The sequence below is a fragment of the Alosa sapidissima genome, chromosome 11 (genome assembly GCF_018492685.1).
Source record: "Alosa sapidissima isolate fAloSap1 chromosome 11, fAloSap1.pri, whole genome shotgun sequence".
Taxonomy (NCBI): Eukaryota; Metazoa; Chordata; class Actinopteri; order Clupeiformes; family Clupeidae; genus Alosa; species Alosa sapidissima.
The window spans coordinates 34,320,247-34,335,624 of NC_055967.1; the positions used below are offsets into that span (position 1 = coordinate 34,320,247).

The following is a 15,378-nucleotide window of genomic DNA, read 5'->3' on the forward strand; positions in this document are numbered from 1 at the left end:
GTGTTGTTCCAGATTATGTAAAGAATTTTATCTCTCTCAGGATTCAGTCCATGTGGCATTGCCTTGTTTTATCACTGTGTCTATAGTTGCCTGTTTCTTTACACTGTCCTTTCTTCAATGTGGTTGTGTTTAAATGTTTTTATCTTCCTGTCACCCAGGGCCAAAGACTGTGCAGCAGCTGTCTATCACAGAACAGTCCAATAACTCCATCACAGTGTCATGGGATGCTCCTAATGGAAATGTGCAGTTCTATGAGGTTCTCCTGAACAGCAGCAGCAGCAGACGTAGTGGTCTACTGAACAAAAGTATCAACTCCCATGAGTTTTGGAACCTGACAGCTGGAAAGATATACACAGCCACAGTCATAACAAAGAGTGGGAACTTTAGTCAAGAGTCTGAGCCAGTGACCAATGCAACATGTGAGTATTAGAATATATACAGAATTTTGTTGGTAAATAGATTGTTTTCACAAAGGAGAATGGGATTTGATCATACAAATAAAACCTTTTTTTTAGATCCCAATCCTCCAGGAAGTATCAGCATAGACCATACAACTACACACTCCATTTCTATTTCGTGGGCTCCAGCCCCTTTGATGGAGAACTCAGACAGTTTTAACTACACTGTCACCATCAGTAATTCTTCTTGGTCCAGAGAGTATAATACCATCACCACATCCCAGAACCTGACAGAGCTCACACCAGGAACATCTCACAACATCACTGTGAGAACAACTGGACCATTTGGCCTCCAGAGCCAACGTGTTGAAGTTAACAGTGTAACAAGTAAGTGCAGTATTCAGGTATACAGGTGCATCTCAATCTATTTAAAAACAAATATTGGTCTCTGGGATTATGTCTTTGAGTGAAATGGTATCTTCATTGCCTACTTCTTCATCTAAACCTTCAACACCAGCACTGTGGAAAATGTTGTAACCAGTAGGTAGAGCATTGCAATATATATTATATGTGATTCACTAATAAATGTTTTAATTTCTCATTCAGCCTACATGAAATATCTCTCTAGGAAGTAGGTTTTACAGTATCTGTGACTAAATGATCTCTCCCTTTAACCATTCAACACATTCTTGTTAAATGGGCTATGTGTAGGTCATTTTTAGTAAAAAAAATATGGAAAATTACCTAGAAACAGCTGTAAAATGTAAAATAAATAAAATAAAAAAAATGTAAAGAAGCATGCTAACCAGCTACCAACAGACTGTTCTCACTCATACCGGTAGTACCATTTTGTATTTTAAGAGGTGCTTTTCTCAAACATGAAACTCAATGGAAGAGTGCCATAGTTGACATATTGATCATTCAAGGCAACTAAAATCCTACACATCACCCCTTTAAAGAGGCATATCCATATAGAATTTCATGCCACAGAACTTGTTTTATATATTACGTCTTAATATTCCTTTAACTTCTCTCTATCAATGCAAACAGCATGAGACAGGATGTGTTCTCCGACAGATATGTCAGTAATCTTCAGTTCACCTTCATTTAAATGATATGTCCTACCTGTGTTGTTCCAGATTATGTAAAGGATTTTATCTCTCTCAGGATTCAGTCCATGTGGCATTGCCTTGTTTTATCACTGTGTCTATAGTTGCCTGTTTCTTTATACTGTCCTTTCTTCAATGTGGTTGTGTTTAAATGTTTTTATCTTCCTGTCACCCAGGGCCAGAGACTGTGCAGCAGCTGTCTATCACAGAACAGTCCAATAACTCCATCACAGTGTCATGGGATGCTCCTAATGGAAATGTGCAGTTCTATGAGGTTCTCCTGAACAGCAGCAGCAGCAGACATAGTGGTCTACTGAACAAAAGTATCAACTCCCATGAGTTTTGGAACCTGACAGCTGGAAAGATATACACAGCCACAGTCATAACAAAGAGTGGGAACTTTAGTCAAGAGTCTGAGCCAGTGACCAATGCAACATGTGAGTATTAGAATATATACAGAATTTTGTTGGTAAATAGATTGTTTTCACAAAGGAGAACGGGATTTGATCATACAAATAAAACCTTTTTTTAGATCCCAATCCTCCAGGAAGTATCAGCATAGACCATACAACTACAAACTCCATTTCTATTGCGTGGGCTCCAGCCCTCTGGATGGAGAACTCAGACAGTTTTAACTACACTGTCACCATCAGTACTTCTTCTTGGTCCAGAGAGTATAATACCATCACCACATCCCAGAACCTGACAGAGCTCACACCAGGAACATCTCACGACATCTCTGTGAGAACAACTGGACCATTTGGCCTCCAGAGCCAACGTGTTGAAGTGAACAGTGTAACAAGTAAGTGCAGCATAGTGCAGGTAGCTGCATTATTCTAATATTTTTCATGTAATTTCTCCATGTAAAAATAGAGAAAGAAGAAAGTTTCACGGTACCCAGTTTATGAATGTAATTCAGTTGGTTTTGTTTGTCATACCAGCTCAACTGGTCATTTTACCACTTGTTGCTGGTCTTACATTGCTGGCTTAACTGACCATGCCAGTCTATATTGGTCATTCTTGCAAACCAGCATGACCATCTTATACCAACAGTGTCAAGCTTAGCAGGCTGGTCACCAGCATGACCATGTTACACCACATGACAGGCTGGTCACCAGCATGACCATGTTACACCACATGACAGGCTGATCACAGCAGCATGACCAGCTTCCTCAGATGGTCAAGCCAGCATGTCCACCTGGTGGCCAAACCAGCTACACCAACAAAGACTAGCAAGAGCTGGAAGAAAACCAGTAAAGACCAGCTTAAACCAGCTAATACCAGCCACCAGCATAAGCAATCCACCATCTACCATCAATCAGTCATTCACTCTTCAGTTTCACAGGAAATTTGGCAAACCTGGGACGGTGGTGTATTAGGGATTTGTGTTTTTGTGTGTTCTCAGTGTGACTGAGAGAAATAGGGGAGAAATTCTCATTTTATCTAAACTCATTCATCACAAGTTAATCCCAACCTGTACGTAATTTTGTATTTATTCACCATATACACTCGGCGGCCGTATTATAAACCTAAAGGAGGCTAGGGGATACACTGGCGAACTTGGCTGTGAAAATTCATGGAAATTCCATCCAAGGTCAATGAAAATGAATGGACATTTCATCCAAGGTCAATGAAAATGAATGGACATTTCATCCAAGGTCCTGAAAAGTCATGGAAAGGTTTCGATTTTTTTGTGAGTGAAAATGGTGTATGATGAAAATTGTTTGGGCTTTAATTAATTCTCTTTTTGATTACCTATGTTTTAAAAGACACTATGGGACTCAGAGAAGATGAGCTTAAATGTGATGGTCCAAATCGTGCACCGTACCCACTCCTGAATCTGACCTGGAAAAACCCTAAAGGACGCAACACTGGATTCAATGTTACAGTCAAGACACTCATAAACACTCGCATAGTCCATGATGAGCTTGAGGACACCTGCAATGGACAATGTGTCCACATCATACAGACAAAACTTGAATACGACACTGAATACAACGTGACTGTATTCACCGTTGGACATGGGAAATGGGGAAGTGTCAGCAAAACTTGCAAAACAGGGGTCACAGGTACAATATATGTTTTATATGAGCTCAGTCTGTATTGACTTCTGTCAAATCATCATGCTACTCAGTGCCTGCAATGTAAGAGTGAGGCCTGTCTTTTGCCAGTGGAAGTACTGAGTAAAGGAAATATGGTAGAACAGAATAATAAAGTGTAATAATCGGTAATAAAGTGCTAATGCATGTTTTAGCCTGTTACTAATTGTGAACAAATTGAGAGATGGTTAGAAATACTTCCTGTGTACATCTCTCTCCCTCCCCAGAGCCACCTGTTGTGTCTGACGCAGGCGCAATAAAGATTACTGCGATTTTCCACAATAAAATCCATCTGAGTCTTGCCCCTAACATCTTCAATTCCTCTAATGGGCTAATAGAGGAATATGGTATCCTGGTGTCACAGAGTATGTGCTTGTTTTACTCCGACTTCATAATGTGATTCCTGTGCTATTTTCGCTTTGACTTAATAATAACTTTGATTTAATGACGGTTTAGATGATCATCCTAATTGCTGATATCCAATGACGTAACAGTGCCGTTTTACTTTGACCTATAACTGAACACATGATGTCAGTCTACAGTACATAGCATGCTTATAGGTACATACAGGTGCTTATAGGGAACATTTAACATGATCAGAGCTTTCTTGACAATTTATGGTAAAATGTTATTGTTACATCACTAGGTACCAACTGCAATGACAACTTTTGACAATGCATACTAACCCCTAAGGACATGTTTATAACATGATTATATCAATGTTATGATTTCAGTAATAAATTTGATTTGTCACCTTTTATGCAGGTAACAGTCCCAATTTCACCAACCTTTACTTAAGTAAGAGTTATAGTGATTGGGAGAAAAATAAGGAGTTAAGCTACCTTTCTGTTTTAAACAAAAATGGAAACACGCGTAGTCAAATGGACTGGATAGATGTCTATGTGGGAGACGGCACTGAACGGGGAGCATACAGAAACGGCCCACTGACCCCTACTAAAACATACAGGTACTAATGTGACCAAGTCAGTGACCGACGACAACTGACAATATGGATAAGTGATACTGTATCCTCTGCCTTTTTTATCTATCATGATTTTACCCTTTGTCTGTCTTTCAGTCTGTTTATGATTGTCTTCCTCTTTCATTTGTTACTTTGTCTTTCTTTGCTAGGTTTGCCATTGTCACCTTTACTAACCTGAAGATGGCAGGTGGCCGTGTGGACATTTACAAATCTATTTACAAAATATCTGAATTCACAACCTGGTCTGGAAATCTCCCTGAAAACCCATGTATGTCCTCATCGTGTTAATCACATTCTGATTATCTCTGTTCTGTTTATGATGTGTAGTCTGCCTAACAATGACCTTTGCCCCTAGTGGTCATCACAACAGCTGTGGGGGCAACCTGTGGGATTCTGATCCTCTGTCTGTGTATTGCTATAGCTGCATTCATCTTGCTCAAGAGGTGAGGAGTCTTTTGAGTTGCATACATCTGTTCAACCTTCTGGCACAGGTGAAGGATTTTGAGAGAGGAGCTGTCTTGGTCATTATTATTATTATCATTATTATTATTATTCCTTCCAGGAGACGTTCTGGAAGACCTTCTTCTGACATTCCAATTAATACCATCAGGTAATAGTTAAATGTCCAAGGTTGATACATAACTGCCTAAGAATGCATTTTGTTGTGCTGTTGAAGAGTTGACATGCTTTCTTGTCCTTTTTTGTTGTTGTTACAGAACAAAAACGTAAGTCCCCATCTATTCACCTATCTTTCAGTACTACATATGTTTAATTAACAGAGATGCTTGTGGGTGTAGTTATATCTGTATTTAACAGCAGTTTGAAGTAAAATGTTCATGTGTCACCAAGAGCCATAATTCAATTCTGTCTATCTGGTTAAACAGTAGTGTGCCTGTGCGGATTGAGGAGTTTGATGCATACTACAAGAGGCAATGTGCTAACAGCAAATGTGGCTTTGCAGAGGAGTATGAGGTACAGTCAACATAACATCAAAGTTTCAGCGGCCTCCTGTGAGACACTGACCAAAATAAAACCTAAAATATCAGAACTTTCAGAATTAATAGTTTTGTCTGAGGGAACTGGAATTGTAAACGGCTGTGTGTCCATTTCTGAAAAGGATCTTAAACCAGTCGGTACGGCCCAGTCTACAAACACTGCCAGGGCTGTGGAGAACAAATCAAAGAACCGATACAGCAATGTACTGCCTTGTAAGTGAACATTTAACCACATAGTATCTCCTATTGCCAATTGTAAAGTCTTCAGGCCTGTGGTTCTTTGTGTCTCAAAGCATGTGTTTCAATGAAAACAATATCAAAGATGGTTAAAACTCTATAAATAAAAAAAAGTAATGTCAGTATTGAGATTGAGTAAATATGAGTATTGTTGAGTAAATATGACCAGTTTGGCAAATGTGTCTACTAGGAATAATTTTAATCGGTTGTATGGTGATTATTTGCTTGAAAAATCAACAAGTACAACCTTGTGTACTGTAAATGAATTATACAGTCCTGGTGCCGCCATCCAATCAGATGTTAATTTAATCTTATGTGTTCTTGCCATGCAGATGAACCATCCAGGGTGAAGCTATCCATCCTCGGCAGTCAGTTTGATGACTATATCAATGCAAACTACATCCCGGTGACCCTATATGCAGCTTCCTCTATGTCATTTGCTTATGTTACTGGTAGGCAGTGACTTGAAGTGACACTGAGCATTGCTTTGCAGGGTGCAAATTCCAGGAAGGAGTTTATCGCGTGCCAGGGTCCTCTGCCTGCCACAGTCAATGACTTCTGGAGGATGATCTGGGAGAAGAACATCAGGTCCATAGTCATGCTGACCAGGTGCAATGAGCAGGGACGAGTGAGTACAAGCACAGCTCGAAAACAAAATACCCACTGAACACAGATGCATGCACACATACTGTATGGTCACACACACATCAGCACTGTAGATTGAGAGCAATGGAAGTCTCTGAAATACATGGACATTTGTGTTCTTACATATTTGTAAACAACATAACTATGAGACATAGTAGTTGTCTCATGTGGTTGTCTCATGTCATAATTATGATGAAGTGCTCATTTATATTGTGTTTAAACTGTAATTGTAATACCCTTCTGTCCTGCAGGTGAAATGTGAACAGTATTGGCCACCTGAAAGCAAATCTTACAACAACATCATCGTCACAACAACTTCTGAAATCACTCTTGATGACTGGACACTGAGAGACTTTGATGTCAAAAATGTGAGTTCATCCTATGCACACAGATGTAGATATTTATGGGAAGGTAAGGGAGAGTTACCTGTTTCACACACACACACACACACACACACACATTTTTATTTTCAGGGTGTCTACAGTGCATAGAGCTAAAGCATACATACATTGTGTCTGATTCTAGGTGAAGACAGCAGAGACTCGTTCCGTGCGTCAGTTTCACTACACAGCCTGGCCCGACCATGGCGTCCCAGTGACCACCGAGCTCCTCATTAACTTCCGCCACCTCGTGAGGGAGCACATGGACCAGTACTCACTCCACTCGCCCACCGTGGTGCACTGCAGGTGGGTCCCCTGGACACACGCACCTCAGACTGCATCCTGCACCGAAATTCAAGACTGCTTCTTTCTGGATTAGACAGATAGATAGATAGATAGATAGATACTTTTTTAATTCAAGGGTTCTAAATGAGATGTTTGGGAGGTTGCTCTGGAATGTACAGCCAAGGCTTTTTTGATCAATTCCCCATTTGCCTATTCTTGTGTTACGTTTTTCACACCCTTTACCCCCAATGTCTGGTGTTTTATTGTGATTACTTGGGTGTTTATGTAGGTCAAAGCATGATCCCTGCAAGAGCTTTTAATTTCCTTGACATACTTTCCTTTTTAATGCTGAAGATTTCCTATAATCATCTCTTGGCAATGTGGCATGTGCGTCTGCAAAAAAAGTATTGTCATAAAATACTGGTCTCGGGCTACCCTTTCTAAAAACGTACCTACAGACTCATGAATTGTGACTGTGTTCTTTATGTTTCTGCCAATTCCACAGTGCTGGAGTGGGCCGCACAGGAACCTTCATCGCCATCGATCGCATCATCTTCCAGATTGAGAGGGAAAGCGTAGTGGATGTGTTTGGCATCGTCTATGACATGCGAATGCACCGTGCACTCATGGTGCAGACAGAGGTAAGAGAGGCCCTATCACAAAACACCTGAGGTGGACAACTCCAGCTTCAGAGAGTTCACTGCACCTACAGAACTATCTGTTTCAACTATTCACTGAACCAGTTGATTCTGCTTAGCACAGCTCTTCATCCAGGTACATCAGCTAATTTGTGAAATCACATGTGTTAAGCACACAGCTAGAACAAATAGATGGTAGAACTTCTCCTATTCCTAAATGACACGCCAACTAGATTTATTACAGAGGTCTGATTTATGCACCGTTTAAGCAATGGGACTTTACAGTACTGAGAGAGGGGCAGACCTGTGACTCAGCTGACAGTCAGCTGTGTACCCAGATGGGGAACGAAGATTGGTACATTTATAATGCTTTACACATGCAGCATGATTCTCTTGCTTGGTGCCGCCCCTCGAGTTGGGCCATTACATTATTTGTGGCCAGACCCTTAATCTTTCAGATTTGGGTCTGGAATCTCCAGACTAGGTGACAATTACATACAGAAACAAAGAACAGAAAAGACAAAACGTACAGATCATGATACTGTATATCAGGAATTAAAGGTGCTCTGAGCAATGTTACACGATTTCTAAGCTAAAACATTTTTTGTCACATACTGTACAAACATCTCCTCCCCCGTCCCCCGAATATCACTGTAAAAAATGTGGTCTCTGTAGACAGCCCAGGCTCCAAAAACGGCAACAAAAACAGCCTGGTCCAGCCTGGATCGTGAAACATAACAAACTATTCTAGCCAATCGCCGACGAGATGCGCATTCATGTCAGTTTCAATTGCACAGGAGGGAGGGGAGAGAGAGGCAACCTGGCTCGCTGTTTCGTTTGAAATATCAACAGAAGTGACGTTACCTAACATCACTTTAAGATGGAATGGCAGCAGAATAGCAGAACATCTTAAGCCAAACATGTTGTATAGTTGGGATGAATTAAGATGAATTAATTACATTCATTTCAGAGGGTCCTAAAAGTAAAGCCTAAAATTGAACAGACATGAAGTTGATAAAGGAAATTGTTTGCTGTTTTGTGCCCAGGACCAGTATGTGTTTCTGAATCAATGTGCTCTGGACGTCATAAAGTCCAGGATGGGCACCAACGTGGACCTGATCTACCAGAACACAGAAGCAATCAACATCTATGAAAACGTTAAGCCTGGCAAACTATAAGTTGAGAATGTTGATGTAGGGTCATTTGCTGGAGGAAAGGATACACAGCTAATCATAAAACTGCTTGAATTGTACAGATTGAATTGTTTTTTTAAACCAGTGACCCTATTTTAAATGCTGGCCAAAGTGCAAAGTCTGAAGTCTTACTAATACTTGCTTATTAACTGCACAAGATCTATTTGCAAATCTAATACCATGAGAAAGATCCTAAGCACAAATAATGGTGGGTCAGCTAAAAGCTGATTCACGCCACATGATGCCATTAATTCATGCACAAAAAGAGCTTTGCCCACAGGCTCTTTGCACTTTGCCCAGCATTTAAATTAGGGCCCCAGGGATCGTATAAATGCAGGGATGTAGGATGCAACAGCTGATGGGCTTCTGATGTTTTTAGTTTAACTGATGGATGAAATCAAATTGATACTGTTAGCAGTTGAAATGTAGAAATAATGTGGAAGAAAAGTTATGCAGCACATGATGGGCATCTGTTTTGGTTTAAAAACCAAACCAAAAAAAAGAGTGTTTTTTTTTATTGTGAAAGGGTGGCCTGGCCTGCCATGAAAAGTTTGGGAACCACTCATTTAACAGAACTGGATGTCTGATACACAACTTACACTTCTTTATACTATACTTCTAATTTGTATTTGAGAGAGAGAGAGAGAGAGAGAGAGAGAGAGAGGAGGGTGATGCATTGAGTGTAGACTTATTTTTGAAGACCGTTTGTGGACTTGTACTTTTAGTGTTGACAAGAGTGTGACCTATCTTGCCTTTATCTATGCACTGATCTTCTAATAATTGCTTAAACATGTCACTGTGAGGTGTGTATTTTTGCTTATGTTGATATATTGACTTTATACTGCTAATGTACTTGCACTGTCTCTCCACTGTGTGGTGTGCTGTCCCCTTTGTTTTATAACTCTTTTAGACGGTTGTTTTGGGACCATTTTTTTCAATAGCAACATGCCATATTGCCATTGTAATCCAAAGGGATAAATCTACTGGACTCTGAAATATCTACTTATAACCACCCAAGGTGTGATTTTTAATGAAGTTATAAATAATTTATCATATAATTTAATATTTCTGTTGATAATGAATAAGTTCACTGTAGGTACACTGTTGTTGTCTCTCAGAGGTACAGATAGAGCACATGTCTGTCACTGGTAATGTTATTTAAATCACTGTTTCAGTTGTATTTATGTTTTTTTAAGTCTCAACATGGAGACATATTTATATGTTTCTAAATGAACTATTGCTCCAATGACTCTCAAGGTATGACTCCAACTAATGTCTGATACATGTTCATGCACATATATATTGTAGAATAAAATCATTAGTAGACATATGCAAGCCTGAAACAGTGTTGAAGGACCAAAAAGAATTCTCCAAAGAGAAGAGCTGTGCACACGACACTTCAAAATGCCTGTGGTTCCACAAAATAACATACCATTGAAATAAACGAAGGTACCAATAATAATAACGTCAGCCTTCAGGAAGCTATAGCCATCTTTTTTTATATAGAAATCCCCATCCTGGAGTAATTATCTGTAGAAGGATTAAAAATCCTTTAAAAAGTGCATCATGTTAGTGTTAAAAGATACTGTTCAGCACAAGTGATGTTGGGCTTATACGTAGAAAAAAGATGGTCACAGTGATTTGTTTCCTTCCTGTTTGTACTGTACCTGTGGGCTCTTCAAATTATGCTGATTGTACTTTTTATTTGTTTTCATGCTTTGTGTGTGATAGAGATACTGCTGGAAAGTTTGTTTTTTCTTCATAAAGTTTTCTTTTTGATATAAAATGCGATTTTGGTAAATGGCTTTATTGTACATTTTTTATTTGTATTCTTGCTTTCGCTTTAGCTCTATGCACTGTAGACACTTTGGAAATAAAAAATATACTATTTTTAGGTGTTAATGCCCTACAGCCATTACCTTTTACTGTTTTTATGAGAAAAGCATACAAATATACTGTATTTCTTTATATAAAACTTAATAAAATTCAGAAGTGATGTGGATATGTGATATATATTTTGGACTGTTGCGTGCATGCGTGTGTGTTTCTTGTGTGTCCATTTTTTTTTACAAATCTACCACTCCCAGTCAGCTTTACAAAACCAATTTGAGTTTACCCCTTTAAAGATGAGGGCCATCATTCTGGTGATATTTTAGTTCAGGAGCCAATCAAATGAATTCCCTCCATACCGTGCTCATGAAGCAATGTGATGATTGGCCCAAACAGGGCATGGTCCGAGCCACTTTGGGTCAATGTGCCTGACAAGACTAGGACCAGTACCGTATTTGTCTTATTTGTATTGATGAGTACAGACCAGATTGGTTCCTCTCTGAATGTTCCCTCTAGACCATCACAGGATGAAGAATTAAAACCAGTGAAGACTGAAAAAGAAACTAACAATCTGGGAGCGTTACCAATGTTATGTGATATTAAGGCTATCATGTTGCATCTCAATGTAGGCTATGCTGTCCTGATTGATAAAGCATTGACTAAGCTGGTAAAATGATTTGTTTTTTGTTTTTTTATTATGCACACACTATCTCCTTTTTGCAGTTACATTATAGTCGTATGTACAGGTTTCACAGAATGTGGTTACTCTTCATTCAGTCCATCCATACTGTATTCAGCATGTGAAAGGATAGCTTGTTTCTTTGTCCTGGGATAACTGTCCATCTTGTCTAGATTTCCAAGCTTGGTGAAAGAAAATGAAACCTTCTATGTGTGTAAGAAGACCGAAGGTGTGTGTGTGGGGGTCAACATGTGAGGGTGTGCAGTGTAAGGGGCACAGGAGACATTTAACTTATTTTGCTACAATACAATATTGTACCTTGTACCACAATCTACCTTGTGACACGTCTCAGCTGGAGCACTACTCCACCCCACCCCTGCGCCAAACCATCCCGCCCCTCCAGCACCTTGGAAAGTACCAGTCAGCCTGGTCTGACAGAACATACCTCCAACTTTCTTTGTTTGCAAATATAAGCTGCCTCAATTTATTCCCTTTTTATTCCCCTGCACCTCCCTCATGTCCAGCACTAATACAAACCAGCTGATCTCACTCAAGATCTGAAGTTTGTGGCAAAACTGGCAATCCACCCGTGCCTTCATCACAGATATCAGAAAGTGACTATCATAACTCTTTATTTGAATACATTTTTTAAATTGTTGGATAATAATAAACTCAAGTCATTCCTTTCAAGTCATCAAATATTATGTCCACAACAATTTGGGTTTTGAACTAACCACAGCACTATCACAGCTACCACATTAGTTACTAATAATATAATATATGCCTTAGACATTAAGAAACACTGTGCTGCTATTTTTGTTGATTTGTCAAAAGCATTTGATACAGTTTATCATCCCTTACTATTTCAAAGATTACATATTGTTCTGGATGACAAGGCATGTGAATGGTTTTGGAAATATTTGTCTCAGAAGTTTCAGTGTGTAAAGTCAGCAAATGTCAAGTCAGAGTCAGAGTGTCAATCACAAAAGATGTTCCTCAAGGATCCATTTTGGGGCCAGTTCTCTTCATCATTAATGATATTGTCTCTTCTTTAAATAGTTGTCCATTTAAAATCCACCTTTTTGCTGACGATACTATTTTGTATTGTATTGCTGACTGTTCAACTTGCCATTGAGAATCTACTAGAAGCTCTCATTAATCTTAAAGGAGAATTCCGGTGTGATATTGACCTAAAGTGTATTGAAACATGATACCGAGTGTGAACGTATGTCTCATAGCCCATCTCGACTTGTCCCCTGCACTCCAAAATCTGGCGCTAGTTAGCCGATGCTACCAACAGCTTTTTCAGTAGTGGTGCTTCGGCATCGGGCTAGCCATGCAAATAAATCACTGTTTTACACCCATTTACGAGGCTCAATGTATCTCCACACTTCATTGGTAGACTTCCGAGGGCCCTGATATTTAAAACGAGACATTGAGAACTTTGAAAAAGCACTGGTAGTTTACTTACAAGACGATTTATACAGACAGTATCTTCACGAAGTTTAACGTTTGCAGCCATCTTGAATTTAGTCACGATAAGTCGAGCAACGAGTATGAATGAACAGGTATGATAAGGGATCAGATTCCAAAAATAATTCAGTGGAAATGCATGGATTCCAGTTTCTTCCAGTAGCGGCTATGAGACATACGTTCACACTCGGTATCATGTTTCAATACACTTTAGGTCAATATCACACCGGAATTCTCCTTTAAATGAGTACTAAATGAAAAGAAAACTAATTATATCTTATTTACTAGAGCAAGGAACATTGTCTGAGGTTAATGGTGTGCAAATAAACACTGTAAATTGTTCCAGCATTGATAGAGTTTCTGAATACAAATATCTTGGTGTCACCATATAGCCATCCTAGTAAAAGAAACTGGCAACAAATTGGTTGTTTGGATTAAATGGAAACCAATAGAGCTGCACCGAAGTGGGGAGTATAAAGGGCCTACTTACTAAATCTTTGAACAAATGTGAATAAAAGGCACAAAATAAGGTTGGTGTGAGAGTCATCTGTGTGTTCATGGGATTAAGGAGCATTGCATTCCTATGTTGTGCTATTTCCAGTTTACTAACAGGAGTGTCATGAACGTAGTCACAGCTGCCTGTGGCTGATACTGTATAACTAAGTTCGGTCCAGTTTATAACGGGACAGAGTTGGAGAGTAGCCTAGAGACTTCTTTGACACACACACAAACATATGGAGCTCTTATAATAAGTTAAATGGTGGGTTAAGTGTTAGGCGACTTAGGGATAGTGCCTTCAGCTGTCAAATGTGACAGGGAATAATTTAATCGCGCGTGGGTTTGTTTGTAGACAAAAGTTTAATCTCACATGGGTTTGTTATATCATTTGTTCCGATCAAAATAGGTATTTTAAAACGGAAATCAAATAATCCTTTGTTTTTTGTGTTCATTTTTATTTTCGAAACGGAAATCGATTGGCCAGAAGATCCACTGACCAATAAGCCTATATTTGCACGAACAATAACGGACAACAGCTCTTCAACTTGGCCCGTTATAATATGAACAGTCTAGCGACGCATTTCATGAAGGCCCTTTTGGACATGTCAGTTATTTGCACCACTGGTTAGATGTAAAACTGCATTTCGTTTCAGACTACTGGTATTTAATTTGTGCGTTGACAATAAAGTATCACATGTCATGAACTAAAGATGACTAAAATTATATGTAGAAGAAGAAACATTCACAAAAAATCCATGGCATGACCTTTCTTCTTGATAGCTGTTGAAAACTGCATGGAACTGACAGAGATGGTTTTGTTTGTTAATAAATAAATAAATAAATAAATAAATAAATAAATAAATAAATAACAATAAAACATTATGCTGATACCTTCTGCTTTTCCCAAATACAATGTAGCCTACAGGTGTAAGTGACCTTTCATCAATCCAGTCGCAATGGATGAACTGTGATGAACTGCCCTACTTATATATATATTATATATAACAATGCTACAACTTTTTTACAAATCTATTCACCTTTGCAGCGTCAGTAGGCTAGGCTACTTTCTGTGCAGCCGCACACACACACACAGGCATGCCAAACAAGCATACACAAAAGTTTCAAGAGTGGGGGATGGAGTAGAGGATGGAGACAAATTGATTAGTGTGATTTATTTTCGCGGAACGGATGTACAGGACTGAGCGGCGGTCATATTTTGTACCGCTATGCGGTACATCTAGTTCTTCACACTTCACACTCTGAGGCCAAGTGTCATCTCATATTGCCAAGAATTAGGCTTTTTTTTCTAAGAGTTATGTTTTGAAGATAACTATATTTATTGTTTAGGACCACACGGATAATGACTACATCATCTTTTGCCACATAATTAGGCCTAGGCTACTGATGAAGTGTGTGTGTGTGTGTGCGTGTGTGTGTGTGTGTGTGTGTATGTGTGTGTGTGTGTGAGAGAGAGTGTGGCAGGGGTTTTGACCTCTGTGGATAGTCTGGATAGGCATTCTTGGTCCGCCTTCTCTCTCTTTCCTCCCTGCATTCTATCATTCTCTCTTTTCTCTCTCTCCCTCTTTATCATTCTCTCTCTTTTCTCTCTCCCTCTCTATTTCTCATCACGAGTGAGGACTTTCCCCCAACTGGGTTCAGTCTGCTCTGCTGGACTAGATCACATGGTTGCATTCTTGAGGGTTTCAGGCCGTCAAGCATCCCTGACCTTGTGAGAGATGAAGACTGCTGCTGGGGTATGATAGCGTGGATAGGGGAGGGTTGGGGTGTGGTGGGGTGGCGTGCCATCCTGCACCACTGCTGCTCCCCTCACTTCTCTCCATGGTCAGTCTCCAACGTGGACATCTCCACTGTATGTCCAACTCCTTCCATCCACACAGGCCTTCTTTAGCTGCTTTCTAGAAGTGAGTAATGAGAGG

General features: G+C 39.6%; 2 protein-coding genes across 2 annotated transcripts in view; both read left to right on the forward strand.

The window, feature by feature from the left end:
- Positions 1-10,963, forward strand: part of LOC121724386 (receptor-type tyrosine-protein phosphatase beta-like) — a 43,511-nt gene extending 32,548 nt beyond the window's left edge. The window contains exons 23-41 of the mRNA XM_042110910.1: positions 159-419; positions 516-785; positions 1,684-1,944; positions 2,040-2,309; positions 3,277-3,576; positions 3,834-3,971; positions 4,372-4,573; positions 4,738-4,856; positions 4,944-5,031; positions 5,151-5,198; positions 5,305-5,313; positions 5,473-5,560; positions 5,706-5,796; positions 6,153-6,226; positions 6,314-6,448; positions 6,717-6,833; positions 6,991-7,151; positions 7,636-7,771; positions 8,815-10,963. Coding sequence (XP_041966844.1) covers positions 159-419; positions 516-785; positions 1,684-1,944; positions 2,040-2,309; positions 3,277-3,576; positions 3,834-3,971; positions 4,372-4,573; positions 4,738-4,856; positions 4,944-5,031; positions 5,151-5,198; positions 5,305-5,313; positions 5,473-5,560; positions 5,706-5,796; positions 6,153-6,226; positions 6,314-6,448; positions 6,717-6,833; positions 6,991-7,151; positions 7,636-7,771; positions 8,815-8,946 — 2,900 coding nt within the window. The 3' untranslated portion in view covers positions 8,947-10,963. The remainder of the gene's footprint in view (positions 1-158; positions 420-515; positions 786-1,683; positions 1,945-2,039; positions 2,310-3,276; positions 3,577-3,833; positions 3,972-4,371; positions 4,574-4,737; positions 4,857-4,943; positions 5,032-5,150; positions 5,199-5,304; positions 5,314-5,472; positions 5,561-5,705; positions 5,797-6,152; positions 6,227-6,313; positions 6,449-6,716; positions 6,834-6,990; positions 7,152-7,635; positions 7,772-8,814) is intronic.
- A 4,375-nt stretch (positions 10,964-15,338) lies between these two features.
- ankrd27 (ankyrin repeat domain 27 (VPS9 domain)) overlaps positions 15,339-15,378 on the forward strand; it is a 42,526-nt gene continuing 42,486 nt past the window's right edge. The window contains exon 1 of the mRNA XM_042110920.1: positions 15,339-15,363. The gene's annotated coding sequence lies outside the window, so the exon portion shown is untranslated. The remainder of the gene's footprint in view (positions 15,364-15,378) is intronic.